The sequence below is a fragment of the Oryx dammah genome, unplaced genomic scaffold (assembly GCF_014754425.2).
Source record: "Oryx dammah isolate SB20612 unplaced genomic scaffold, SCBI_Odam_1.1 HiC_scaffold_29, whole genome shotgun sequence".
NCBI lineage: Eukaryota > Metazoa > Chordata > Mammalia > Artiodactyla > Bovidae > Oryx > Oryx dammah.
The window spans coordinates 24822505-24849773 of NW_024070213.1; the positions used below are offsets into that span (position 1 = coordinate 24822505).

Genomic DNA, 27269 nt, shown 5'->3' on the forward strand with positions numbered 1-27269 from the left:
CAATAAGACATTGCCCAGTCCAGTAACAAGCTGTTTCTTTTTTTAAGAGATTGATTTTGTTTCTACATTAAATATATTTTATATACTTAGAGATTTTTTTTAAGTTAATAGACTATTTTTTAGAGCAGTTTTAAGTTATAGGAAAATTGAGCAGAAAGTATGCAATTCCCATATACCTCCTGTGCACACCCCACTGCATACAGTTTCCCGTATCATTAACATCTTATATTATTTCAGTGTATATGTTAAAATTGCTGAAGCTGAGCTAATAATATTGATACATTACTTGAGCTAATTATTGATACATCAAAGGAGGTAGAATGTGCTCAATCATGTCGACTTTTCTGACCCCGTGGCCTGTAGCCCGCCAGGTTTTTCCAGACAAGAATACTGGAGTAGGGGTTGTCATTTCCTACTCCACAGAGATTGTTGATAGCTAAAATAAGTACAATTCTGTATTTTTTTAAAAAAATCATTGTAATATGTAGCTTAATTGAAAAATTTTAATGAAATCATAGGATAAAACCAGAATAATGTATTGCCTCTTTAGCTATGTAGCTATCAAATAAATGGCGTACTTTATTCTAATTACAAAGGGTAGTTTGTAATTAATTAATTAAAATTAATTTTCACTATTAATTAACCACTAATAAAGGAAGTAGGTGTTCTACTTAATCTCCTCCCCTACAAATAACCCTTAATAACACTGCATCACACAACTTTCCAAGCCATTTCCCCTTCATATACACATATGCAACACCTACCGTTTTGTAAAGTTTAAATATTTTTTTTTTAAGTGAAAAAGTTAGAATTAAAAATAGGATCATGCTTAATGTATTTTTCCTTAACCTAACAATTGGACTTGCCAATATCTCATAGGTATCTCTAGACTCTATCCATCAATCCATCTAGCTCATCTTCTGTAAATTCTAATTCCATTGTTTAGTCACTAAAAAATGCTTTTGGTTAGGCAGCAACAAAGATTCAGTCAGTGGTTTAAATGCTCAAGGATTTACTCTGTCATGTAATGTCTGTGTTCATGCATAGTCACTTAGTCCTGTCTGCCTCTTTTGTGACCTCGTGGACTATAGCCCACCAGGCTCCTCTGTCCATGGGACTCTCCAGGGAAGAATACTGGAGTGGGTTGCCATGCCCTCTCCAGGGGATCTTCCTGACCCCAGGATCGAACCCATGTCTGCTGCATCTCCTGCGTTGCCAGGCAGATTCTTCACCACTGAGCCACTTGGAAGCCCCCTCACGTAAAGTCTAGGCGTAGGTATTTCAGGAGTATTGTGGCAGTCCCTCAGAGTTCTCAGAGGCCTGGCTTCTTTTACCTTCGGCTTCCCAAGATCATAGCATCTGATCTCAGCTTCAAGACCACTCCATTGTTTACAATGGCTTTTGAAGCTCCAGCCCTTGCACTTGTCTCCCAGAAGACAGGAAATAGGGACTTGTCCTGTCTCTAGATCTCACACCCCATCTTTGCTTACACCTCATGGCCCTGAATCGAGTTCTGTGAAGCTGGAAAGTGTTGGCTTGGAACATTCACTATGTTTCCATTCACTCTTTATACGTTGGATGGTGCACATTTCTGTGTCTCAGTGGAAAAGAGTGAGGGGAATACTGGTTCAGAAAGACTGTGCCACATGAGCTAAATAGGATGTGATCCTAAAAAGTTTGACAGCAAAAGGGGACTTCCCTGGTGGTCCAGTGGCTAAGACTCTGCATTCCCATTGCAGGTGGCCGGAGTTTGATCCCTGCTCAGGGAACTAGATCCCACAGGCTGTAACTAAGCAATTGCACCGCAGCTACTAAGGCCATGCAATCTAGAGTCCTCACGCCACAACTACAGAATCCAGTGCATTGCAACCAGAGAAGTCCTCGTGTTGCGATGAAGACTGAACCAGAATAAATAAATAAATTTTTAAAAAGTTGAGGCAAAGCAACAATAGCAACATTTAAATAAAAATATTTATGAAGTCAAAAGGCACAGCTATCTGGACCATGAGCTATGGGGCGGGTTGTCTCAGAGATTTTTGTAGCGTCTGGGGAGCATCACTGTATTCCAGGAGAATCCAGCCACTAGTTCAGCAGTCCTGAGTGAAAGTGAAAGTCACTCAGTTGTGTCTGACTCTGAGACCCCATAGACTACACAGTCATGGAATTCTCTAGGCCAGAATACTGGAGTGGGTAGCCTTTCCCTTCTCCAGGGGATCTTCCCAACCCAGGGATCTTCCCAATCCAGTTCTCCTGCACTGCAGGCAGAAGCCCACAGCACTTCTGAAGTGTCTAGGAAAAAAGGTCAGGTTGTTCCCATTATCTGATACTCCCATCTGTACCCACCAACATTTTTAAATCCTTACCAGGTTTCAGTACTTTTTTTCCAGGTGCTTTGTTCTTTATATGTTTGTCTGTTTTGGCTCTGCTGGGTAACTGTTGCTTTTTTGTGGGCTTTTCCCTAGTGCAGTGAGCAGGGGCTGCTCTTCCTTGCAGTCATGGGCTTCTCACAGCAGTGGCTTCTCTTGTTGTGAAGCATGGGCTTAATTGCCCTGAGGCATGTAGGATCTTCCTGGACCAGGGATTGAACCATGTCCTCTGCATTGTCAGGCAAATTCTTAACCAGTGGACCACCAGGGAAGTCCAGGTTTCAATCCTCGACAGTGCACAAATATCTTTGTGTGCTTTCAATTTTTGTTCCTTGTCTTATGGGTCATTTGTGCCTTGGGCATTTACACCCATCCTTAAATGGCTTATTTTAAGTAGATGTCCCTCGTCCCTATATATTAATTCTGCTTGTCTGCTTCTTGTAACAGATTTCAGTTCAGATTTAAAGCTAGAGTAGGAAAAAAATGAGTAAGCTTTATGTGCTAAGTTGCGTTAGTCATCTCTGACTCTTTGCAGCCCTGTAGACTGTAGCCCTCCTGGTTCCTTTCTCCATGGCATTCCTAGAGTGGGTTGCCATTTCCTCCTCTAGGGGGTCTTCCTGACCCAAGGACTGAACCCACGTCTCTTACATCTCCTGCAAAACTACTAGTGCAAATTTAGAAATAAACTCTGTGTCATTTAGTTGGATTAAAAAACTGTATGTTCTTTATCTTTTATTAAGTAATTATAGACATAGAAGTATAGATTGTATTATAACTTGTGCTCCTGTCTTTAGAATACTACTAAAACCAAATACAATAGGAGATGAGATTTGATGTAATTGACTTTCCCTTAATGAAGCAGGAATGGTTGTTTTTAAGAACTGATAATTTCCCAATAACAGACATTCATGTAAAATATAATAACATATCTTTGTCCCAGACCATACTTTTCTATTAACTCTTTCTGTGGTGTTAATAACCTCTTGACCCAAAACAAATTGAAAAAGACCAGTGAATACTAGAAATTTAATTCTAACTAGAAGTCTGCAAACATCTTGGCCCTTTTTCACTGCAATATTTTGTCTTAATTTCAGTTCCAAATTTGATTACATATTGTGTTTTTCAGTGTCATGTTTTAATATTAGCTGTCTTCTAAAATATGAACCTATCATCGATTTCTTGGAATTTGCTGATGGAGGCGTCTGTGAGGCTGTTAGACATTCCAGTCTAGGTACCTCTTCTCTTTGCACTAAGGTGTGGCAGACACTGGTTAAAAACCAAGAGAAAGAATCCTGCTTTTAAAACCTGGCCATTCAGAGTGTCTCTTCACCATTTCTCATGGTTACAGGGGTTCACAGATTAGGATATGAACTCAGAGGGGACATATGAGAAGGACTTGTTATTCCTCTGCTTGGATTCATCTTGGTGGTCGTTTAAAGTCTACTTCCTCAGGACTTCCCCAGTGGTGCAGTAGTTAAGACTTCCCCTTTCAATGCAGGGGGTGTGGGTTCAATCCCTGGCCAGGGAGTTAAGATCCCACATGCATCGTGGCCAAAAAACCAAAACATAAAATAAAAGAAATACTGCAACTAATTCAATAAAGACTTTAAAAAATGGCCCATGTCAGAAAATTAAATAAAATCTACTTCCTCAGACTTTTAACTTTTCCACCCACCTTGCATGCATGCTAACTCACTTTTGTCGTGTCCAACTCTGTTCAACTCTATGGACTGTAGCCCACCAGGCTTCATCTGTCCATGGGATTTTTACTGGAGTGGGTTGCCATTTCCTTCTCCAGGGGATCTTCCCAACTCAGCAATCGAACCCATGTCTCTTACATCTTCTGCCTTGGCAAGAGGATTCTTTATCTCTAGTGCCACCTGAGAAGCCCTCCACCACCTTGAGGCTCCTTAAGTCTTGGCAAATTACCTTCTTACTACTTCTCAGAGAAAATACATCTGTTAGGCAGGAACTTCCTCAAGGTCCTTGCATCCAGTCTGCTCCCCTTTTCCTTCTCTTCTTCCTCCTGTGTCCACTTCCCTAGCTGCTTCTCAGAGCTCACTCCTTCCATCAGCATCCTAGCAGACATCCAAAACTTCTTCTGATTAAAAAAAAAAAAAAAAGCCCACAGGCTCCATTCCTGCTCATCCCCAGATGAGTCTCCCTTTCTGTTCTCCCTTTCATGGCTGAAATTCTTAAAAGAGTTATGTTTACTTGTTCCCTTGAATCTGTTTTTCCCAAGACACCAGTGGCTTCTTATTTTGCTGTCCCTGGGGATACTCTTTGCTCATTTAGTTTTGTGGCCCAGAAACAGTTGACACAAGGGACAGTTTCTTCCTGGAAACACTCTCTTGTCACGGCTTTGGTGATCCCACTGTCTTCCGGTTTTCCTTCGTGTTTCTGATGCCTCCTATGTCTTGTTGCAAGCTCCTCAACCTCCCCTGTCTTCACTGAAGTGTTTGTGGTCCTTGGGCTCTGTCCCAGCAAACTCAATTTCTCAGGCTTTGCACACCGTTTTTTGTAAACCTTCTGCCCACACTGATTTCAGCCATTACCTGTGCTGAGGACTAAACCTCCAGAGTCGGGGACCTGAGTCTGTCTGACTCGGGAACCTGCATTCCATTTTCCCACTAAAATTATTCCCCATGAAATGATGCTTTGCATTGATTAGTTTCCCTTGGACTGCAAGGAGATCCAACCAGTCCATCCTAAAGGAGATCAGTCCTGGGTGTTCATTGGAAGGACTGATGTTGAAGCTGAAACTCTAGGAGTTTGGCCACCTGATGTGAAGAGCTGACTCGTTTGAAAAGACCCTGATACTGGGAAAGATTGAAGGTGGGAGGAAAAGGGGACGACAGAGGATGAGATGGTTGGATGGCATCACTGACTCAATGGACATGGGTTTGGGTAGACTCCGGGAGTGGCTGATGGACACGGAGACCTGGCGTGCTGTGGTTCATGGGGTTGCAAAGAGTTGGACACGTCTGAGCGACTGAACTGAACTGAACTGATCGATTAGTTTCACGTAAGCAAACATTCAAAGTCAGTGAATCTGAGCTTCCCTGGTGGCTCAGTGGTAAAGAATCTACCTGCCAAAGCAGGAGACATGGGTTTGATCCCTGATCCGGGAAGATTCTGTGCCATGGAGCAACTAAGCCCATGGGCTACAACTACTGAGCCTGTGCCCTAGAGCTTGGGAGCCGCAACTACTGAGCCTGTGTGCCCTAGAACCCGTGCTTTGCAACAGGAGAAGCCACCGCAGTGAGAAGCCCTCGCACTGTAAATAGAGAGAAGCCCCTGCTTGCCATGACTAGGGAAAAGCCAGTGTAGCGACTAAGACCCAGCACAGCCTAAAAAAATCAGTGAATCTTCACCATAACAGAGAATCCAGCCATTTTAGAAATCCATGAAAAATATTTTCGTTTCCCTGGCTTTATTCACTTGTTCTATTAAATACAGCTTATTTTTGTCTAGGTCGTTCATGGCGGTTGTATCAGTGATTACAGGCACCTCATTTGATTTGGCTTTGCTCTATTGCACTTCACAGAGTTTTACAAACTGAAGGTTTGGGGCAACCTTGAGTTGAACAAGTCTGTAGGCACTGTTTTCCCAACAACATTGGTTCGCCTCATGTCTCTGGGTCACATTTTGGAAATTCTTACATTATTTCAGACTTTTTCATCATTATTATTATTATATGATGGTGATCTATGACCAGTAGTCTTTGATGTTACTATTACACAAGGATTGTGACTTGCGGAAGGCTCAGATGATGCTTAGCATTTTTTAGCAGTAAAGTATTTCTTCCTTTAAGGTATGTACACTGTTTTGTTTAGACATAATGCTACTGTATACCTAATACACTACAGTATAGTATAAGCATAACTTTGCATGCACTGGGGAACCAGAAATTTCACGTGACTCATTTTATTCCATTACTTGGCTTATTGCGGTGGTTTGAAACTGGACCAAAGTATCACTGAGGTCAGCTTGTGTATTATTCTGGAACACAGTGATGCTCTCAGGGGCTGAAGTCTGGGAGATGACTTGCCCCATAGCTAATGGTCCCATAGCTGATGGTCCCGTAGCTGATGGCTCCATAGCTACTGGTCCAGGCTGCTGTGCTTTTTTCTCAGACTTCATATATCTTTTTGCTGAAACATCTTTGCTATTGTTGTTGTGCCTGGTCCTTTGTTCTTAGGCTTTTTACTGTCAGCTCGTTTCACTGTCCTTCCCTCACTCCTTTCCATCTGGGCAGAGAAATGGACACCATCTAACTTATTGCTTGGGACAGTAGTTCCGACTGGGTAGGGTGTGGAATGTCTTGCTGGTTCTCAGACATTATCAGGTCATTTGCCTCACCTCCCTCTCACAGAATCCAAGACATCCCCCCAATTATGTGTACTGTCAGAATTGGGGGCTGGATTTAGGGAGGAGTAGGGTCTACACTGAAAGTCACTCCAGATCATTTGGATTCCACATCCCCCCTGCAGCCATCCCATATATGCCTAAGGAGAAGCACTAACTTGGAGCAACATTTTTTTTTTTTTTTTAAACATGCTTCTAGTTCTTGATTCTATATAGTTTAGGATGCATGCCCAGTTGTGTCTGACTCTCTGCAACCCTATGGACTGTAGCCTTCCAGGATCCTCTGTCCATGGGATTCTCTAGGCAAGAATACTGGAGTGGGTTGCCATTTCCTCCTCCAGAGGATCTTCTGGCATCTCTTGCATCTCCTGCATTGGCAGGTGGGTTCTTTATCACTGGCACCACTTGGGAATTAGGTGCCACATAACTGAAGCATTGTTGAATTTGCATATTCATTAATTAATACAAATCATATTTCCCATGTGTTTATTGTTTATTAAGCCTAGTTCTGCAGTTGGCTGTAAACAGGAGGCTTAAGGAACAGGGTTACTCTGTTGAGTTTAGCCAGAAAGACATCTACTTCTGTGCTCTTGGGAGGCTAGTTCTCCTTTCCCTTGGAAGACTGTGCCTTAGGTGAACAGAGTAGGTGTCCTGCGCTGGACCCAGAGAGAGGTGGGGTCAGCCAGCCAGATGAGCCAACCATCATTGGAGTCACAGTCAGACCCAGAAAGTACCCAGGACAAGTATACTGTGGAGTAAGAAGGGTAGGGGGGTGCTTCCCAGGTGGCGCTAGTGGTAAAGAACCCACCTGCCATTGCAGGAGATATAAGAGACAGGAAGTCTGATCCCTGAGTTGGGCAGATCCTCTGGAGGGGGGCACAGCAACCCACTCAGTGATTCATAGCATTGTAAAGAGTAGGACACAACTGAAGCGACTTAGCATGTACGCAAGCAAGAAGGTGGGGGATTGCTCCAGGAGACCGGAAATCTTACGGTCTTTGCAAGGTCTTTGCATTAGACAAACCCTGGTTGGAATGCTGGTGCTATTGTTAGTGGCTGTTTGGTCTTAGATAAATCACTTAGCCTCTCTGTACCTTCTGTTCCTTTTCTGTAAAACAAGCATAGTGACATCTGCTTCATGGGATTATGTTAGTAATAGAGATTAAATTAGATGATGTCCGTAAATTGGTCATCCTCTTGCTTGGCCCAGATGAATCTCTCCATGCCCACTGTGGTTTCCTCTCTCTCCCCCTCCTCCTGATGAAGGTAGTGTGTTGCCAAGGGAAATAACGACATAGCAGAGGCATCCAGTTGATGAAGAAGAATTCTAAAGATGTAGGTTTTAGTATTTATCATTTAGGTAATTTACACCTGGTCTGTGAGCACTTCTCTTCTAACTGCCTCCCTCCATTTAAAAAAGCTACCAGGGACTTCCCTGGTGGTCCAGTGGTTAAGACTGTGTTTCCAAGCTTCCAGTACAGGGGATGCTAGTTCAATCCCTGGTTGGGAAGCTAAGATCCCACATGCTGTCCAGTATGGCCAAAAAATAAAATAATAAATTAAGTTACTAGTGAGGGGATAAGACATAAGGGTTTTCTACGGGTGTTTCCAGCTATAATGGCCTGTGATTTTGTATTTGGTGTTGTTCCTTGTCTTGTATATTATTCCCAAGATAAGTCCTTGTAATACGGTATTTTTCAATGATGATATTGAGGTTGACACCTCAGTTGCATTCCTTAAACAGTTTTTTGAAGAAAGAATTTACCAGAAGAGGTTCATCACATCATAAATCTTATTGAGCAGGTTTTGAAAATTAAATGCATTCCATGCTCTGTAAATATACAGAGGTTTTCAATTTTTTAAAACTTTTTTATGATCACTCTCCTGCATATATTTACCTAATATATTACCAGTGATATGGAAAGACTATCAGATTCAAGCATCTTCCAGGACCTAGAGCTGGTGTTGCTAGTTTTTGGAAACCCATTCCACACTGAAGCACGAGCAGGTAGTGGGGGTTTAGCCACTAAGTCGTATCTGACTCTTGAGACCCCATAGACTATAGCCCGCCAGGCTCCTCTGTCCATGGGATTCCCCAGACATGAATACCGGAGGGGATTGCCATTTCCTTCTCCAAGAGATCTTCCTGGTCTGGGGACAGAACCAGCATCTCCTGCACTGCAGGTGGATTCTTTACCTACTGGGCCACCAGGAGCTCCCTGGTGATGCCAAAGGTGGCTGTGTCTGGGACATTTTTCCAGCATTATGTGTTCAGAATCACATCTGGAATTATCGTTTGTCTTCTGTATCCACAGCCTCACATACCTTTTACCCTGTTCAGTTCCATTTTTTTGAAGTTGTTTGATTATTTTTTTCTTTGACTGATTTATTTATTCATCTGCATTGTCTTGGTGGCAGTACGTGGGATCTTCGTTGAGGTGCACAGTCTGTCTAGTTATGGCGTGTGGACTTAGTTGCCCCAAGCCATGTGGGATCTTAGTCTTAGTTCCCCAACCAGGAATCACACCCTCATTCCTTACATTGCAAGGCAGATTCTTAACCACTGGACCACCAGGGAAGTCCCTACCCTGTTCGGTTCTTCAGCTCTCCTAAACTTGGTTTATGGAGTATATTCCTTGAGATTCTCAAGAGCTTTAGGGTGATACGATTTATTTTTCTTATTTGCTTAGTTTTACAAAAGAAGGGTGGTAGAAAGAATATCTCCTAAAAGAAATTAGGGTTTTTCTTTATTTTGTGGAGCTGTTAATCATAATATCTTATGAGAAAAGCAACCTCTAAATCTATAGACACTTTTTTGGGGAGGAATCACATAATCTATAACCTGGGCTTTCTGTTTTGAGGGTTGTTTATAACAGAAACCTTCTGGAGATACTTACGACGGCTGTATGCTTTTATGGTTTTTGTTTTTATGCTATGATTCTTCAAAACTTCAAATACTATTGACAAAAATGTGTGTGTTTTATCTCTTGTAGGTGGTTATTTTACTACCTAGTGTTTTAGCTCATCTCTGTTTTAGTCTTTCAAGATTAATTAGTTGTCTTAGTGGATGAAAACTGTTCTTGAACATTTTGTGACTTTCTTAGATTAGAAGGTTGCCATGTAATTTTATATTAAGTGTTTTACTGTACATATAATTATCTTAAGAGTGATTTTCAGGCCACTCTTGCAGTGTTGAACATCTTTCTGGTACTCAAAAAATAATTGCTTAGATATGTTCGTTAACAATTATTTTTAAGTGCCTTTGAATAGCACGAAATATAAAGGGAAATCTACTTTATGGCTTTTAGATGGGCGATATAGTCTTTAAACACTTGGGTTCTTAACTTCAATCATAATTTCTATACACGAAAGCTTGACTAACAGTTTTCTATGTCTGTGTGCTTTTGTGCTCAGCCTCTCAGTCGTGTCCAATTCTTGGCAACCCCACGGGCTGTAGCCCGCCAGGCTTCTCTGTCCGTGGGATTTCCCAGGCAAGAATACTGCAGTATTGGCAGAAATGGCAGTTTCCTCTTCCAGGGGATTTTCCCAACCCAGGGTTCGAACCTGTGTCTCCTGCATTGGCAGGCAGATTCCTTACCACTGAGCCATCTGGCTAGCCCTTTTCTAAGTCTACAATAGTACTTTTTCCAGAAAGCTTAACAGGTTGCCAGCAGCCTCAAGATGAAGAATCTGTTTTCCTTTTAAGTAGGAGCTGGAGAGGAAGAAGAGACTTTTAGATAGAGAAAAGTTGAATTCTTGAGATGCAAGTTCCTGCTGGCACAGGGAGCCAGCGATCACCTTGTTTTGGATGCTCTTTAAAACCAATGCAGCGTGACCTCCTCTGTCCCCTTGGGTCAGCGTCCAGGCCTTTCCCAGAGTGGCTGAATTATCTAAATCTTGCCACGGACCACTCCACTGGCTCAGCCCTGCTTGTTTTTCCCACTGGCAGGGACAAACAGAAGGTCAGGTTATGACCGCCATGTCTTCTCCTCAGCGTAGCAGCAGTGGGAGGGGACAAGGGGGGGCAGACAGGAGAGCACGCCTCTGCTGGTTGTGCCGTTATATTGATTAAGCATCTGCAATGTAATCCATCTTGGGTTTCTAGTATACCCACTTTTGCTACTCCTGAAAACCTCATTATAAGTCAAAACATTTATTATCAGGTTTCTTAATGTGACATCACTCTGCCAGCCACTGCTCTGGTGTGTGTGTTTTGTTAAATTTTGCATTATTCTGACTAATTTGCAGTCGTGGTGTTTGAATTCCATTTTCATTTGTCAGTCATCTTTTCTAATAGCTTTCCAAATTATTATTTTTCTGATATGTGCAAGAATTGTTCTTTTTTTTTAAATGGGGAATTTTCAGTTTCTGTAATGTTTGAATTTTTAACAGTGAATGGGTATTATGAGAATGTGAGCAGAAAAATTAATAAATGCTTTAGGGAACAAGACCGTGATATATGCAGAGACGTAACCATAAAGGGGTTTACTGAAGTATTGTTTATAAGAACAAATAATCTGAAACTTTGACTATCCAGTAATAGATGGTTGAATACATTGTTTATGACCATGCAACGGAAGATTGTGCAGCCATTAAAAATTGTGCTACAGACATGAATTTATTAATTTGGAAAGAAGTCTATGATATATCAAAGGGAAGAAAAGCAGGTTACAAAATAATATGTACCATCTATAATCACACATTTTTTTCTAAAAACACCCAGTAGAATAGTTGATAGTTTCAAAAGCCCTCCTGTGAGAAAAATACCTGGATACTAAATAAACTACAACAGTATAACAAACATATCTTTTTTAACTGTTATTTTTGAGTAATTTACAACTTACAGAAAGGTTACAAAAATAGCACACAAAACTCCCATTTATTCTTCACTCAGATACCCCAGTTATAAAATTCTACCCCATTAAAATTTTTGCCTTCCCTCTTTCTCTTTCCGTCTCTCTGTACGTGTATGCAGAGAGAAAGTTAAATAGATACAGATATATTTTTTCTGAATTATTTGAGATTAAGTTGCTGACCTATTGATACATTACTATTAAGTCCTTCAGTGAGTATTTCCTAAAAACAAGGACACTCATATGAAGCCACAGTAAACCATCAAAATCAGGAAATTAACATGAATGTCATTAATGTCACCGTTGGGTCCCCTGCACCTTCTGCACTGCTAGGCAGACTCTTTGCCACTGAGCCGCCTGGGAGCCCACGTGTCTCTTTAGGCTTCTTCAGTCTGGAACAGTCCTCAGTCTTTTCTCGTGTTTGAAGAACTGAGGTCTATTTTGTAAAGCGTACCTCAGTCTGGGTGTGTTACATGTTTTTTCATGATTAGATTCACATTAGGTGTTTTTGGTAGGCCCACCCCTGAAGTTTTGTTCTGCCCTTCTCAATGTCCTCTGCTTTCAGGAGTCCCAAAATGTTGATCTGTTCCATTATTGACGGTGTTACACTTTTACTTGGCTAAGATGGTTTCTGCCAAGTTTCTCCATTGTAAAACTAATAAATATTTTGTATTTTAGTAAGTATTTTATGAATGGAGATATGGTTAATATCCTGTTCTTCATCTAACTTTTACTCAGTGGTTTTAAGTGTTCATTGGTAATTCTTCAGTTATACTCTGATAGTTGGAAATGGTGATTTTTTTTCTGAGTCCATCATTTCTTTTATACTCATTAGTTAGCATTACCTTCTTCTCCCTCCCTTTCTTCCTCTCTTCAAGAACTCATAGATGCTTGTTTGTTGTTTTTTTTTTTTCCCAGTTGGTTATAATCCATTACTATCATTATTTATTCTGGTACTCAAATTGTCCCAGATTTGGCAGATGGGAGCTGCTTCAAACTAGCTCCTCTGCCCTTTTGACATGTTTTTGTTATTCTTTAAGACCTTCTTTACATTTATTTAAAAGATATTTCGGGCTGATTTTTAGCTTTCTCTGCCCCAGGCTTGAAATCAGCCACTTTCCCAAGGAACTTTGCTTGTTTTCATTGAAGGTTGGTGTTTAGAAACGAAGATCTGGGTGCTACAGGGTGCTCATTGCTACAAGGTTGCTGCTGCTCCATGCCTTCTCAGGGGACAGATCTACGAAATACATAAATGTATACAACGCACACCTATAAACATGCATACAGCTCTGTCTATCTATCCGTGATGTTAGGAAAGATTGAGGGCAAGAGGTGAAGGGAGAGACAGAGGATGAGATGGTTAGATGGCATAACTGACTCAATGGACATGAGTTTGAGCAAACTCCAGGGGATAGTGAGAACAGGGAAGTCTGGCATGCTGCAGTCTATGGGGTCGCAGAGTCGGACACAACTGGGCGACTGAACACCACAGTAGTAAGTTAGACATCTCTTTTCGTGCCCCAAAGAGGTTGTATCTTACATTCTTTAGGAAATGTGGATCATAGTGTCCTCTGCTTTTTGTTTATTTGTTTATTTATGACTGCACTGGGTCTTCGTTGTTGCACACGGGCTTTTTCTAGTTGCGACGAGTCGGGGGCTATCCTTTGGTGCTGCGCGCAGTTTTCTCATATAAATCCAGGCAGTCAGAGCACCCACACTATTGTCCATTATACCGTACTTCCCAGTGTCTATGTGTTATACTGGAGTCATAGGTTGAAGACTAATAAACCAATTCTGATGATCCCATGGACTGTAGCCCACCAGGCTCTTCTGTCCATGGAATTCTCCAGGCAAGAATACTGGAGTGGGCTGCCATGCCCGTCTTCAAGTGATCTTCCCGCCCCAGAGATTGAACCTGGGTCTTCCACATTGCAGGCAGATTCCTTCCTGTCTGAGCCACAAGGGAAGCCCCATGGCAAGCTGAAAAGGGGTTTATTATTTATTATTAGGAGGATCTGGGGTCGCTTACTGAATCAGTGGGAAGCTGAGAAGCAGGCTTGGAACACAAGCAGGACCATGAAGACTGGAGGGCAGAGAATAAGCAGAGAATAAGAATGTGTAACAGAAAGAGTTTGCTTACAAGACCAGTGCTGTTGCTGTTGCCAGTGGCCAGCGTGGGTACCACACTGGCTGGTGACCACTCTGGACTCTTGGATCTACTGCCATTGCTGATGTTGCATTACTGATGAAAATCTCTAACTGTCCTTCATCTTTGCATCATTCTGTAAAATTCAAAGGATTATGCAGAAGCATTCCTTTGATGGAGCCCAGACCTCATTTTGGGCTTCCCAGGTGGTGCTTGTGGTGAAGAATCTGCCTGTCAATGCAGGAGACAGAAGAGGCTTGGGTTTAGTCCCTGACTCAGGAACATCTCTAGAGGAGGGCATGGCAGCCCACTCCAGTATTCTTGCCTGGAGAATCCCATGGACAGAGGAGCATGGTGGGCTACAGTCCATAGGGTTGCAAAGAGTTGGACACGACTGAAGCGACTTAGCACAGCACACACAGACTGCATTTTCAAAAGACCAGGTTTGGTATGCTTTCTGATTTAATTGTCCTATAGACTCTGGGCAGAATGGTAACAGAAACAAATAACAGCTTTCCCAGTGTTGATCTTTAAAGATGTAAGATACTTTTTCAGTTAACCTTGATCCTGTTATGTGATGAGGCAGGTCAGTAACATAATTTAAGGAGTTGGTAATTAAAGAATTAGAAGGCACTGGTTGTATATTGGTTAAATCCAGTGAAACTCAGAGTAACCATTTTTGGTTCATTCTGTTTGGGTCATGGATTAAAAAGCATGAATTCTAGGTGGCTGATAATTGAGTCATAAAATATATCTGGGTTTTCTGGTTAATTTTAACTGTAGGTGAAGAACTTCACTGGATATTAAAGGGTAATATATTTTAGAAAATGGCTGGTGATTTTGCTTATAAATATGCTCAGGACCAATGTTTTAAGAATTTTGTTATATAGGCCAAAGTTCCCTTTCACAAATGCTGTAACAAAATATTTTCAAGTCTTATCTGATGGTTCACTGAATATAAGCACTAATCCATATAACAAAATTTCAGTGTAGTACAAAAAATTGGGTCAGGCATGAACCAAGATTTGATTTTTATCAACAGCACTTAGTAGAAATTCATTTTACTAGAATTCTGAACTTAATAATGATTAAACTTTTTGAATGCTTACAATAAGCCAGGCAATGCACAAAGTTTTGTGTGTGTGTATACCTATCTATCTGTATATATGTTATCCTTTAATCCTCAAATAACCTATAAAATAAATATTATTATTGATACTTTAAGGCTAGAACTGAGGCTGGGAGAAATAACTTGCCTAAGGTCACACAGAAAGTGTTGGAATTGAGTTCTAAATCCACATTTGTTTGACCGTTGAGATTGCTCATTGTAGTAGGAAGAAAAATCCTTAATTAGATCACGACTTAACTCCAGATTATCATTCTTGAATTTTTAGCTCAAGAGGTTTCCTTGTCACTAGTTCTTAGATGACAACTTTCTATTTTCAAGAACTGTTTTTCCATCCAAGATTCACTGTCTGAGTTAAAAGAATATAAATTGTTACTGCCGTGTAGTCTTTTGGTGTTTAGCCTATTCTTGCATGTTGTTGTATTGGATGTGTGGGTGATATTATTTCCTCATGGTTTAGGTGCGACATGCAGGGTAAGGTGGGCAATGTGGCATCTCGGGTTATTTCTGATACAACTACTGACTATTAGGAATTTGTAAAAATATTCCGCCCTTTCTAGAAAAAAAACATGGGTATCTCTTGGAGGCAACAAACATTGTACTTTTCCATGTGTCTTGTAATAGAATCCTTCGCGCTTCAAGTTAAGTTTGGGTTTTCTAAAATTGAGAAGACAAGTTTTGGTCCATCTTTATCTTTCATGGTTTGGGGACTTGCCTCGTGGTCCAGTGGTTAGGATTCCATGCCTCCATTGCAGGGGGAGTGGTTTCCATCCCTGGTTGGGGAACTAAGATCCTGCATGGTGTCTGGCATGGTGCATATCCCCCCTAAAAAATAAAAACACCAAACACTTGAGTGGTTTGACTTAGTTTTCTGACTCAAGACTGATTTTTAGTCTTTTATAAGTACTTTAGAAAACCTGTGAATTATACAACTCTCATTTTAGCATTAAAAATGCTTCTCTTAACCCTAACGTTTATTATTACCTTAATCCTGATAGTGTAGCAATAACTGAAGTTCAGGAAATGAGATGTAGCCAACCTGATGCAGGGTAAGAGCTTGGTGTTATTGGCAATAGACAGTTTTAAATAATTTTTCAGAATTTTAATACTCATTGTATTGTACTGATTTTGCTTGCTAATATTCTGTTACTTTGAATATGAAATGTTTCCCCCTCAATTTAATTTTATTGAGTATAATGGGCTTTGAGGGTATATATGTGTGTGTGTGTGTATAAAATATATATATATTTTCAATTCAGGTGCGTTATGAATGCTATATGGAGCTCTAGAAGACAAATGTGGTACTGGGGTCAGAGGTAAATAGATTCAAAGCTGCATCTCTGAATTCCTCCATGGCTGAATTTGTGTACATACACCCATCACTCCCTGTCTAGGCTGAATGCTTTTTAGTCTGATATATTGGTGGCACTGGTGGTAAAGAACCTGCCTGCCAATGCAAGAGATGTAAGAGACACAGATTTGATCCCTGGGTTGGGATGATCCCTTGGAGGAAGGCACGACAACCCACTCCAGTATTCTTGCCTGGAGAATCCCATGAACAGAGGAGCCTGGCAGGCTATGGTCCATAAGGTTGCAGAGTCAGACATGACTGAAGCGACTTAGCACACGTGCGTGCATAGACAAATACCCTGACAGAGAGTGGGGCAAACTGTTATGTCTTTATTTTCATTAGCAGAGCTCTCAGGAAAGGCCTGCTTTATATTCCAACAAGAGAACTTATTATGTGTGAATGGGAGAATTCAAAAGGACTGGAGGATTTTTTTTTTCTTTAGTTTGCAAAGTGATACACCCCTGTATATATGGTAGATGAATTTCTTTTTTTCTCCTAAGTAACCATCCTACAAAAGCAGTAGAAATTATTTGTAATTTGCATGTCTTTATAATGATACTTTGAAAGCTCTGTGGGTTGGGACCTGGGGCCAGGGCATAGAAACTGTTTCATGGTAGCAAATGAAGGAGTTCCTTAGAACAGGAGGGGAACTGCAACAGAATGCTTGAGGCGATATTAAATTGGGGTGATTTTTTAGAAAGTGACAAATGGTTTATGTTTCCTAAATCTGAGATGGGTTCTACCAGTTCTAAATAGCTGCCAAGTTATGTTATCACTTGCCGGCTTTATAACGGCCTCAATTATTTCCTTCCTCAGCCCTCTATGATGAGATTCGTCAGTTTCGCAAGGCCTGTGGGGAGGCTCATCTCAAAACCATCTTAGCCACAGGAGAACTTGGATCTCTCACCAACGTCTATAAAGCCAGTATGATAGCCATGATGGCAGGTAAGCGTTTTATATTGAAATGATGGTATATATTGAATGGATGCTTTTAAGAGAAATTGGTAAGTCGAAGCATTTGGCTATTAACTGAAAGTGATAACCACTTGCGGAGAAGGCAATGGCAACCCACTCCAGTACTCTTGCCTGGCAAATCCCATAGATGGAGGAGCTGGGTGGGCTGCAGTCCATGGGGTTGCTAAGAGTAGGACATGACTGAGCGACTTCAATTTCACTTTTCACTTTTCACTTTCATGCGTTGGAGAAGGAAATGGCAACGCACTCCAGTGTTCTTGCCTGGAGAGTCCCAGGGACAGGGGAGCCTGCTGGGTTGCCGTCTGTGGGGTTGCACAGAGTAACCACTTGGAGGGTTTTTTGTTTTTTGTGTGTGTGGGAGGGGTCAGCTATTTTATGAATACTCGTGCAGTGGGAAATGGTCACAAACTTGGCTTTCTTCCACGTTTTTGGGTGGTGTTTCATCACTGCATTATCCTTGTAAGGCAGTAGATGGCTCTCTTGTTAGTGAATTGCCTTCTGTGTTAGTCTTTGATTATTCATTCATCAACATATGTTAGACAGGAATTTCTTTAACTCTGACTTATTCCTCTCTGTGAATTTAAGTGTTTGATTTTTTTCAGAGATCCATATCCGTCCTGTCTAAGGCAGCCTGAGCTTTTGTCTGTGTTTTATTTTTTCTTCTTCTTAAATTTAGGGCAGTGTCTTTTTTTTTTTTTTTTTTTAATGTAGTTTAACTCAGTCTTTGTTTTCACAAACAGCAGGTCTAGCTATTCATACACCCAAGCTTGACACTGATTGCTTTTTCTCACCTTCGTAGGAATCAGTGAATCAGTCTTGAGAGTTCTGTTTTTCGCCGTATTTCATACATTCTTTCCATCCTGTGTGCTGCTATCTTAGGCCACTGTCATTCCCCACATGGATCACTTCAACGGTCTTCTAACTAGTTTCCCAGTCTCTGCTTCTGTCCCCTTTCAATCTGTTCTCCACACTGTTGCCAGAATGATCTCTCAGGAATGCTAATTGGGTTGTGGTACCGCTTGTTTAAAATCCTTCGGTGGCGGCCCTTCGTTTTCAAGATACAATATAAATTCCTTCAGCTTGGCTTTGATAAAGGTCCTTCCCAAGACCCTGCCTGAGCCTCCGCGGTCTCCTCCTTTTCATATGCGAGGCTCCATGAGTTACCTGCCGTGCCCTGCAGGTGGCGCAGGATCTTCTGTTGTGCACAGACTGTAGCTCTGGCTCAGGGGCTCAGTAGTTGTGGCATCATGCCGGCTTTCTCAGAGAAGGCAACGGCACCCCACTCCAGTACTCTTGCCTGGAAAATCCCATGGATGGAGGAGCCTGGTGGGCTGCAGTCCATGGGGTTGCTAGGAGTCGGACACGACTGAGCGACTTCACTTTCACTTTTCACTTTCATGCATTGGAGAAGGAAATGGCAACTCTCTCCAGTGTTCTTGCCTGGAGTATCGCAGGGATGGGGGAGCCTGGTGGGCTGCTGTCTGTGGGGTCACACAGAGTCGGACACAACTGAAGCGACTTAGCAGCAGCAGCAGCAGCTGGCTTTCTGGTTGTGGCACATGGGCTCCAGAGTGCAGGGGTCAATAGTTGCTCCCTCTGGGCTTAGTTGCTCTGCAGCATGTGAGATCTTAGTTCCCCAACCAGGGATCAGACCCTCATCCCCTGCACTGCAATGTGGATTATTAACCACTGGACCACCGGGGAAATCCTTCCCGCAGAGGTTTATTGAAACCTCTGTCAGATAACTTGCTATACCAGGACGGGGTGTTGCATCTTTAGCTGCCCTGCCAGTGGCTCCATGTTTGCATGAATACACGTGACTTCTCGCTTCTTAAATTTGGGCCTCTATCGCAGTCACCCTCTAGATTTTTCTACTCATGTACTTTTTATTAAACACAGTCTCAGACCTAGCATGGTTCCCTGGAATTGTACTGAAAATCAGCCAACCAGGCATTAATGAAACTGTTGCTCTGGTTTGTTGCTGTATCCAAAAGATCTCTGCTCTGCTTATTTTATTTAAAGTGAAATCTCTGAAAACCTAAGGATAGGGAAGAATGGAACATTGTAATGAATGAGTCATCAGTTATATTGGCATTCCAAAGGTCCCCAATGATAGAAGATGCTGGAACCCTCAGGAGCCTGGGGAAAGCCCATTGGAGTCTTAGGTAGACAGGTAGGCTCCCTTTTCAGGCTCTTAGAAACAGGACCAGGGAGTTAGCCCAGAATGGCGTGATCCAGGTCACAGTGAAAGTGTATTCATTCTGGGTGAGCAAGCCAACCCTGTACCTATTGCTTAAAATAGGAACATTATTAGGTCCTCATGCTTGGACACATCTGTTCCACCCCCCACCCCACCCTTTGCATCCACAGACAGAAATGTGACTGGAAACATGCCGTCACCTGTCTCTTCCTGTTGGCTCGTATCCCAGTCCATCTTGTTTACCTCCTTCAGTTTTTCATCTGATCGGTGTTTGATACTGTGTGATAGAACTTGTATTTGTGCTGTGCTTTACTAGATACTTCAAAATTATGGTCCTTCACCTTCACACCAGCCCTGTAGCTGATGAAGAAACTTAAGATGGAGGGACTTGCCTAAGGTCCCAAAGCTAACTGATCATACAAGTCATTATTTGAACCCAAGTGTTCTGGCCTCAGGTGTATCTGACTCCCAAGGCACTGTGCCAGACCTTATCCTGAATTAAAGGTGCAGTCTTTGTGAGATGTGTATGAAAGCATCTAGCACTTCCTGAGCTACAGTTTTTGCTTCTCATTCTGTTACGGAGGCATATAATAGAAATGAACTAGTTTTTGAAAAAAAATTTTTTTTAATTTAAATTTTATTTTTTTACTTTACAATACTGTATTGGTTTTGCCATACATTGACGTGAATCCACCACAGGTGTACATGAGTTCCCAACCCTGAACCCCACCTCCCCCCACCCTCCCCATATCATCTCTCTGGGTCATCCCAGTGTACCAGCCCCAAGCATCCTGTATCCTGTATCAAACCTAGACTAGCGATTTGTTTCTTACATGATAGTGTACATGTTTCAATGCCATTCTCCCAAATCATCCCACCCTCTCCCTCTCCCACAGAGTCCAAAGTCACCAATATGGTATACTAACACATATATATGGAATTTAGAAAGATGGTAATGATAACCCTATATGTGAGACAGCAAAAGAGACACAGATGTAAAGAAAAATTTTTTAAATGAAGTTTGTGGACTGCCTTCACATTTCATCCTGTTTCTGTATTATCTAAAAACTTTTTTTGTTTTCTTCAAAATCATCTTCATTGAAGTAAATTAATATTCAATAAAGTTCAAGTGTTAACATGTATGATATGATGAGTTTTGACAATTTATATATTCCATCTTCCCAGAAACAGCATTTGTTCCCCTTTGACGTCAGTTCCACTCTTTTTAACCTTCTGCTCCAGGTGCAATAACTGGTCTGATTTTATCACCATGGATTAGTTTTGCCAGTTTTAGAACATTATACTTACACAGTATGTACTCTTCCTTTTTTTTTCACCTACATGCCCTGAGGTGTAATACTTGTGAGATCCATTCACTTCATTCTGTGTATAAGAAGTTTGCTTGCTTGTTTTTCATTGTACAAATATAGGAGTTGCTGAATTTATTGATATAAGGTGTTTAGAATATTCTCTTACTAGTCTGATGTCTGTAGGGTCCGTAGTTATATCTCCTTTTTTATTCCCAATATCAACCATTTTTGTTTTCTTTCCTTTTATTGTTGTTGTTCTTTATTTTGTTTTGGTAGAAACTATAGTCTTGCTAGGGATCTGCAAGTTTTATTAATCTTTTCAAAGAACCAATTTTTTACTCTTTTTGCTTTATCATTCAGTTAAAAATGTTTTCTAACTTTTCTAGTTGTTTAGAATATTATTGAAGTGTTATTTAGTATGAAATGTTTAATTTCCAAATATTTTATGTTTCTATGGATATCATTATTACTGACTTAAAATTTAAAATTCTTTTATGCTCAGAGAATATCAATTTTAAAAATCTTTTGCCTTTTGTAATTAATGAGATTTATTTTATACCCCATTTTATGGTATATTTAAGTATCTTCTTCAAGTGCACTGAAAAAAGTGTCATTTATTTGCCAATGTTAGTCATAATGTTCTGTAAATGTCAATTAACTCAAGTTGGTTGGTCACATTTTTTAGATCTGATTTTGTTTGGTTTTATTTTGGTCTATTTGTTCTATTAATTTATTAATATCAAAGATTTCTGATCACGGATCACCATAACAAATATAATAGTAATGAACATTTTTGAAACATTTCAAGAATTAGCAAAACATGGCACAGAGACTTGAATGGTACTGATAGACTTACTTGATGAAGGGTTGCTGCAAACCTTCAATTTATAGAAAATGCAATATCTGTAAAGTGTAATAATGCAAAACAAATAAAATGAGGCATACCTATATTCCTCTTTACATTTCATAGATCACAAATATAAAAACCTTACAGCAGTTCCATTTACACCCTGATTAGTCCCCAGAATTATTTTACTATTCTTCTTCTTCTACCTGTTTATAAACCCCTCCTCAAAGTGATGTGATTTTTAATAGATATTTGTCTTTTAAGGAAATTAAAAGAAGAAACCTAGGTAAAACCAGTCTTTTGCATGTCATTTCTTTATCTCTTATTCTTCCTGTAGTCTGCTGGTGATTAGTTCTCTCAGATTTTGTCCATTGAAAAATGTCTTTTTTCACCTCCATGTTTCAAGGGTGGTTTGCTGAATATAGAGTTTTAGGTTACAGTTTTATTTCTATTTCAGTACTTAACCTTATCATTCCATTTCTTGGAATTCTGTTTCTTCCTGTTTTCCTGTAAGTAATGTTTCATTTTACTCTGGTTATGGCCACCAATATTTCTCTTTATTTTTCACTAATTTGACTATGATGTGCCTAAGTGTGGTTTTCTTCATATTCATCCTTCCTTGGAATTTATTGAGCTTCTTAGATTTGTAGGTTGTTGTTTTAGACATTAAAAAAAAAACATTTTTCCAAATATATTTTCTTCCCCAGTCTTTTTTTTCCTTCTGGGACCCAAGTTCCTGAGTGTTAGATATTGTCCACAGCTTACTGGGCCCTGTTAACTTCAATTTTAATCTCCCCTCCAACCCTCAGCCCCCTTTTTCTGAATGGCTAATATACATGGATCTTTCTTCAAGTTCATTGACTCTTATTTTCTACCTTAAATTTACTATTATGCCCATCCACTGAAATTTGTGCTGATGAACATTTTTAGTTTTAGAATCCATTTGTTATTTTTTAGAATTTTAATTTTTCTACTCTTTTCCATTTTTTTCATTCATTGAGATCATATTTTCTTTAAAATTCTTGAACATATTTGTAATAGCTGATTAAAAGTCCTTATTGTATATGTGAATTACCTTAAGGTCTTTATCTTGAGCTGCCAGTTTCCCAATGCCTAAAAATAGTTGCCTTATATATTTTGTTCAGTTGCCCAGTTATTTATATAACAATTTATAGCAGGAGGGCAAGTCTCATAACATTTATTCTATCATGTCTGGAATTCTTCATGGCTTTTGTTTTCCCATCTTTTTAGCATCAAAAATCTTGAAAGGAGTTTGTCATTTACATTCATAATAATTTTTATCTTATAATTTTGATAGCCATTTCTATTATTATAAATCCAGTTCTCTAAAGAGAGAGAGGTAAAAATACATATAACTATGTTAGTCTGGTGTTATACATCACTGTAAGTAAACACTTGGTTATCCAGAGTGTGTTTACATTTTTGGTCAACTAAGTGATTAGTAGCCTAGTTTTTGGCTTAATCTAGGGCTTCCCTGGTAGCTCAGTTGGTAAAGAATCTGCCTGCAGTGTAGGAGACCCAGGTTTGATCCCTGGGTCGGGAAGATCCACTGGAGAAGGAAATGGTAAACCACTCCAGTATCCTTGCCTGGAAAATTCCATGGACAGAGGAGGCTGGGTTGCAGTCCATGGGTTGCAAAGAGTCGGGCGTGACTGAGGAACTAACGTTGAGGAATCTTTCAGAATGGTTTAGGGGAAGGAGCCATGGTCATGGGAGTTAGGAGACTTGGACTCTTGTCCTGTCTTACAAAATCTGTGACCCTTGAACAAATAAATTCATTAAATTATCAGTTCAAATGAAGTAACACATGTGATTTTGGTGTAGCTGAGTGCGCTAAGTCACTTCAGTCCTGTCCAGCTCTTTGCTACCCCACGGATGGTAGCCCGCCAAGCTCCTCTGTCCTTGTGATTCTCCAGGTAAGAATCCTTCTCTGGAGGATCTTCCCAACCCAGGGATCGAACTCGCGTCTCTTGAGGCTCCTATGTTGCAGATGTATTCTTGGCCACTAAGCCACCAGGGAAGCCCTGGTATAGCTGTAGGAGATAAAAGAAACTGAGCTGGACTCTATTCTTTACTGATCCTAAAGTTTATTGTATTAATAGAATTGTTTAATGAATCTTACATATGAACTTGTTTTGCCAGCTTTTGACTCTGTCTTAAAAAAGAAAGTTATAAAAAAATCTGATTCATTGAGAATCATAATTAGATGTGTCATTTTTTTATGGTATACTTTTTAGATATTGTTGTCATTGTTTCTAATTCTTTCATGATGAAAGCTGTAGCAGCCACCTCAGCTCTTCAGCCATGTATGAGATCACTTATTCAGCAGCCACAGTGATCCACAAAGATCCAAGAACCAAAAAAAATAAAAAAGAAAAAAATAAAGAAAATATTTTGAATAGATGAAATATATGTGATATAATCTGTAATATAACAATAATGATAGGTAGCATTTCTTGTGGAGAAGGCAATGGCACCCCACTCCAGTACTCTTGCCTGGAAAATCCCATGGACAGAGGAGCCTGGTATGCTGCAGTCCATGGGGTCGCTAAGAGTCGGACACGACTAAGCGACTTCACTTTCACTTTTCACTTTCATGCATTGGAGAGGGAAATGGTAACCCACTCCAGTGTTCTTGCCTGGAGAATTCCAGAGATGGGGGAGCCTGTTGGGCTGCCGTCCATGGGGTTGCACAGAGTTGGACACGACTGAAGCGACTTAGCAGTAGCAGCAACATTTCTTGAGCATTTACTGTGTGACAGGTACTCTTTAGGAGTTTTATTTATATTTAATCTTTACAATAACTCTGCGAGGTAGGTATTCTTCTATGGTAAAATAAGAATTAAATTAAATCAGTTAAAAGGGTATCTTTATTTAGGGACTTCCCTGGTGCTCCAGTGGCTCAGATGCTGCACTCCCAATGCAGGGGGCCCGGATTCAATCCCTAGTCAGGGAACTAGATCTCACAAGACCCAAATAAAGATCCTGCATGCTGCAACAAAGAAATTAATAAAAGCAAACAAATAAATAAATAAGACCCCTATATTTAAAAGAAAAAAAAAGTTATCTTTACTGCTATTTTGTATGGTCATTATTACTATTTGTAAATATCCCAGGTATTTCTGTCTTCTTTACATCATTTCCTCTGTCTGTTGTAGCCTTCTCCCCTCCTGATAGCCGTTTTTAAAGATTTAAATGAAATTTTCATACTCTGTCATATTTCTTTATGATCTTTTAAAGGCAAAACTAATTGTTCATACTATCCTCCTCCTTGGATAATTATAAATACCAGTAGCATTTGTCATATAGTATCATCATCAGTTGTTTTACCTGTTAGGGGTATGTGTGTGTGAATATATATATATATAGTTATATATACATTGTGTGTGTGTGTGTGTGTGTGTATAAAACTATGAACCTCCTTGAGGCCAAAGCGGTTCTTATCTTACTTATCTGTATTCTTCTGTGATTGCTACCATGTCTGACATCTAAGAAAGCCTAAGGAAATATTGTGGAATATACAAATGAATCAATGAGAAAGATGAGATAAAGAAAAGTGAAAACAGGCAAAATGAAATTAGATTAGATCTAGATTCCTCTTTCCTGGTGTGTCACAACTTTGTAGAGTTTGGACATGTTTTGAGAGCAAATTTCTACTTTAATTGAACAAAAAGTTAGAAAAAATACACCTTTGGCAAGGAGATTATGTATACAAAGTATGGCTTGAGCAATCCAAGCAGTGTGGTATGATGTCTAAAGGGTTTCTTAGGATTCTCAGATAGTTCCAGAGGCAAGGAAAGGACCAAGGAAAAACGTTTTGCCTTGACTTTTTCATCAGTGAAATGGATCTTGGGACTTCCCTGGTGGTCCAGTGATTAATAATCCACCTTGCAGTGCAGGGGACTTGGGTTCAATCCCTGGTTAGGAATCTAAGATCCCGAATGCCAAGGGGCAGCTAAGTGCTTCGCAACTACTGAGCCCTTGAGCTCCAACTAGAGAGCCCGTTTGCTGCGATGAAAGGTCTCACGTGATGCAACAAAGATCCTGTGTGTTGCAGCCAAGACCCGAGGCTGCCAAATAAATAAATAAAGTAATTAATTAAAATAAAATATTTCAAAAGAGAGAGAAAATCGATCTTACTTTTACATTAGTGGAAACGTGGTGAGAGAAATACAAAAAAAGAAGACGGTGAAGTAGGAGTAAACAGTTTGAAGGGAATATAATCAGGGAAGAGAAACGAGCACCATATTTTTTTCATCAAACAATCCAAGAACAAGGTGATAGGAAGTAAGATAGAAAGGGAAACATGCTTATAGAAAAGAGAAGTCGAAAGCAGGTCATCTACTGCTCAGGGATTTCCGCCCAGCAAATGCACACATTAAGAATAAAGCCAGATTGTAGGCACGTGGCTTTATCTTTCAGTAGCCTGGACTGTTCACACACATGCAACAGCTAACAAGCTCTGCTCTGAAGTTATGCGAGACCTTATCTTTGGAAATAATGCAGGCATGATAAATAAGGCTGGAGTAGAAAAGCACTAAAGATGCAATCATAATGTCATCAGGTTTGAATTGCTGATGAAGATCTGTGGGAAGAGTACAAACATAAAAATATGGGGCTTGAGAAAAGCAGACCTTGAAGGGAATGCAAAATGAGTTTTGAACTTGGCTGGGATTTTGTAACGTATAGGAAATCAACAATGAAAAAAGTAGGAACCAGGGGACGGAATACTCGAAATGCAACCCAATAAGATCAAAGTCATACAGAAACAATGAGATGAAGCTGAGAAAAAGAGAAGAAAATAGAAGGGAAGCCATTAAATAAATAAAAAAGAGAGAAAACACTGGGAAATTTGCTGTGACTGAAGGAAACCAAAACCCTAAAAAAAAAAAAAAAATGCTGTGATTAATAGCAAATTAACATCTAAGACTTTTTTTAAAGTTAAAAAAATTTTAAATATGAATCAATCCTAGTATAAATGACAGTATAGATTTATTTTTCTAAAGACTGTCATAAGTCACACTGAGTCCTTCATCTGAGGCTGCAAATCTTTGTATCCTGAAGGAGTATTGATCCAGATGGCACATCCAGACCCCTGTGGTGTTCCAGCCTGTTTTTTTTTTTTTTAATAAGATCTTGCCTTTCATAGGAAAAGCATTTAATTTATGAAAAAGTTTGCTTCAGTTGAAAGTTTATCACTGTGGAATGCATAAGAATATACATGTATTAGGTTAAAAAGTAAAGAATTTAAAGTATAGAATTATTTACAGTTCCTTAAACCAGCCCTGAAAATTAAACCACTTATAGAGTAAAAACTAATTAACTTGCCGTCTTATTCAAGGCCCCAAGCAAAAATTTCAGAACATTTACCTTCGCCCACCCACACCCTCCCCATCCTTTGTTGAGTATAAAATAAAAAGCTCCGCAGAAGAGAGGACTTCCCATGTTTGCTCGCTTCCCAGCAGGGCAGGAACTCCTGATGGTGCATTTTGGTCCATGCATGTCATTTTTTAAAACAGGTTAAGTCTATTTAAGCATTTAAGCATAAAGCATTTTCTGTGTCTCCTCATGGCTAGACTTCTAGGGAGGAGGGGCAGGGAAGGGATACCTTCTAAGCTTAGTTTTTTATGTGGTGTACACTAGTCTGTATAAAATTTTACTATGTGAAATTAAAAAAAAAGTAGCCCACCTTATTCCAAAAGCATA

General features: G+C 40.1%; 1 protein-coding gene across 1 annotated transcript in view; it reads left to right on the top strand.

Moving 5' to 3' along the window:
- The window catches only part of DERA (deoxyribose-phosphate aldolase), a 118073-nt gene that overhangs the window by 47132 nt on the left and 43672 nt on the right, over positions 1–27269 (top strand). The window contains exon 6 of the mRNA XM_040235265.1: positions 17027–17155. Within this exon, the coding sequence (XP_040091199.1) occupies positions 17027–17155 (129 nt within the window). The remainder of the gene's footprint in view (positions 1–17026; positions 17156–27269) is intronic.